Below are 2,573 nucleotides of genomic sequence, written 5' to 3'. Positions count from 1 at the left end.
TGCGCAGATGGATGTGGAAGGGTACTATGAGTGGAATTTCTTCGATGATGCCAATGACGAAAACGATATCGATGCATCTTATAATGACAGCTCGACCAAAGTAAGTAGTGCAAAGTGAATACATATGATAGTCCTCATACAACAACTTACTGACATATAAGGTTGTTTGCATTTTTTTCAGGGAGAGGTTGGTGGCCCGTGCGAAAATGATGACGATGCCAATGGTGATGAGTGCAATTTTGACACTGGGTGCGATGAATACCAGCAAGAATCACTGGACAGGCATTGGATGGTGATGTCCGCGATGTTCAGGACAGACGAGGAGGCATATGATTTCTATAACGACTATGCGAAAAAGTGTGGATTCTGCATTAGGAGGGACAACTTGAAATATGTGAAGGGTGTCGACGCGCGTAGGCGCTTGAGGAGGTTTCTCTGTTCGAGGGCTGGGAAACGACATGCCAAGTTTTGTACCATGGAAGGGAAGAAGCGCGGGCTGAGAGTGTAGAGTCGGTGTTATTGCGAGGCCCATCTAACTATGAAGCTTGATAGAGAGCGCTCCATTTGGTATGTCAGCAGTTTCAGCGATGATCATAGTCACACTCTTGCTAGACCGGATGAAGTTATATATCTTCAGTCTCATAATCAGATAAAGGAATAATAGAAGCTCGAGATCTTAGCAATGGCAGGTGCTGGGATCAGAAAACATTGGATCATATGCAAGGGCTGGTTTCGGGAGGAGGAAGCTTTATAACATGTGTTATAGGGAGAAAATGAAGTTGCTAGCAAAGGGTGATGCAGACACTGTGATTGGGATCATGATGACGAGTAAGGCAAGGGATCCAGACTTTTTCTTTGAGCACACTGTTGACGTAGAAGGCAAGCTGAAGAACATGTTCTGGTGTGATTCTCAGTCACGTCGGGATTACCTTGACTTCGGTGATGTAACCGTCTTTGACATCACTTATAAGATGAATAGGTACGGAATGCCATTCATACCTTTTGTTGGTCTAACCAATCATCGTTGCACCACTGTGTTCGGTTGTGCTGTTGTGTCAGATGAGACCGAGGATACATATGTTTGGGTGTTGCAGACCTTCTTGAGAGCTCACTATCAGAAGAAGCCGAGGTCTGTAATTACTGACAGAGACGCAACCATGATAAGGGCCATCAGGAAGGTCCTTACTGACGTGTGGCATCGACTTTGTTCGTGGCATATAGAGAAGAGCATGCAGAAACACCTCCACCACAAGTCCCTTAAGGATTTCAGGTCTCTTATTTACTATGCTACTACACATGATGAGTTTGAGGCGAGATGGGCAGCTTTTAAAGCTAAATGGGAGTCGGGGAAAACTGAAACATGGTTGCGTAGGATGTACAGGAAGAAAAGGCTTTGGGCTGCGTCATATCTCACCGGTGGGTTCCTCCTTGTTATGCGGAATAACCAGAGGAGCGAGAGTCTAAACTCTTGCCTTCATCTACATCTTGACTCTGGCATGACAATTGTTGATATGGTTGTGCATTATGAGAACTGCATTGTTCGGCTCCGTGAGAACGAGTCATACGACGACTGCATGGCCACACAGACACTCCCTGTACCAGTACTTGACGAGTTCAAATGCATTGAGAAATCCGCTGCCCGTGACTTCACTGGGGTGAACTTTTACCTCTTGCAGAAAGAAATGAAGAAGGCAGCGGATCTTGAGATCATAGATAGACTCAGTGGAGCCGTCAGTCAGAGATTCATAGTGGCATGGAAAAATAACAGGCAACTGAGATTCAAAGTGGACTATACACCTACTAACTCAGAAGAAACAGTGAAGTGTAGTTGTGATAGTATGAAACGTAAAGGTCTCCCATGCAAGCATGTTCTTTATGTTTTGGCCAGATTGAACATGAAGGACTTACCTAAGTGCTTAGTGCTGCGAAGATTCACCAAGAATGCTAGAGGTGGACTGCCCGTGAAGTGCACTAGCGATCTCTTCGCATGGGGATGGGCAGGTACTGAGGATAGAACTAAGTACAGTGAGTTGACTATTTTGTCTGCGGAAGCATCTCATGCGGCATGTCATAGACCATTTCTATTTGACAAACTCAAGGCTGCTCTCGAGGATGTGATAGCAAACAACGACGTTGAGGAGGAAGATTATGTGAGATAGCATAGGGTTGCGCATGACGATGCTTTTGTGCTGGATCAAGATTATGTTTTTGTTGGTGATCCAGAGAAAGTCAATACGAAAGGAGCAATGAAAGAGCAGAATAACAAAGGCCGTGGTAAGGAACCTGGTGAGACTAAATACAGTAGACTGTTTCAATGAGAAACCTCCTGTACGCCTATGCGGTTTATGCAGAACAAAAGGTCATTTCAAGAACGATTGTCCTCAGAATCCAAAGTATGTGTACACATGTTTTTAACATACTTTTGTTGTTTAGTTTATTGTTTACAAAATTTTGACATATATTATGATCTTTCCATGCAGAAACATGGCATGACGATGATAACAAGGATTGTTTGAATACGTGGAACAAGTTCGGAATAGAGTTGATGATTTATTTGGTTGTAATAAAGAATT

General features: G+C 43.8%; 1 protein-coding gene across 1 annotated transcript; it reads left to right on the top strand.

Annotated features, from left to right (window-relative positions):
* The first annotated feature begins 773 nt into the window (after nt 1-773).
* On the top strand, nt 774-2,159 carry LOC141023038 (protein FAR1-RELATED SEQUENCE 5-like). The gene has a single exon (XM_073499340.1). The coding sequence runs from the start codon at nt 774-776 to the stop codon at nt 2,157-2,159; it is 1,386 nt and encodes a 461-aa protein (XP_073355441.1).
* Nucleotides 2,160-2,573: the final 414 nt, after the last annotated feature.

The sequence above is a fragment of the Aegilops tauschii genome, chromosome 5 (genome assembly GCF_002575655.3).
Source record: "Aegilops tauschii subsp. strangulata cultivar AL8/78 chromosome 5, Aet v6.0, whole genome shotgun sequence".
Lineage (NCBI taxonomy): Eukaryota > Viridiplantae > Streptophyta > Magnoliopsida > Poales > Poaceae > Aegilops > Aegilops tauschii.
This window is presented reverse-complemented; position numbering and strand designations above follow the sequence as displayed.

What these genes read in the sequence shown, in the direction of transcription:
- LOC141023038 (XM_073499340.1), top strand. Translation starts at nt 774, where the DNA reads ATGAAGTTGCTAGCAAAGGGTGATGCAGACACTGTGATTGGGATCATG.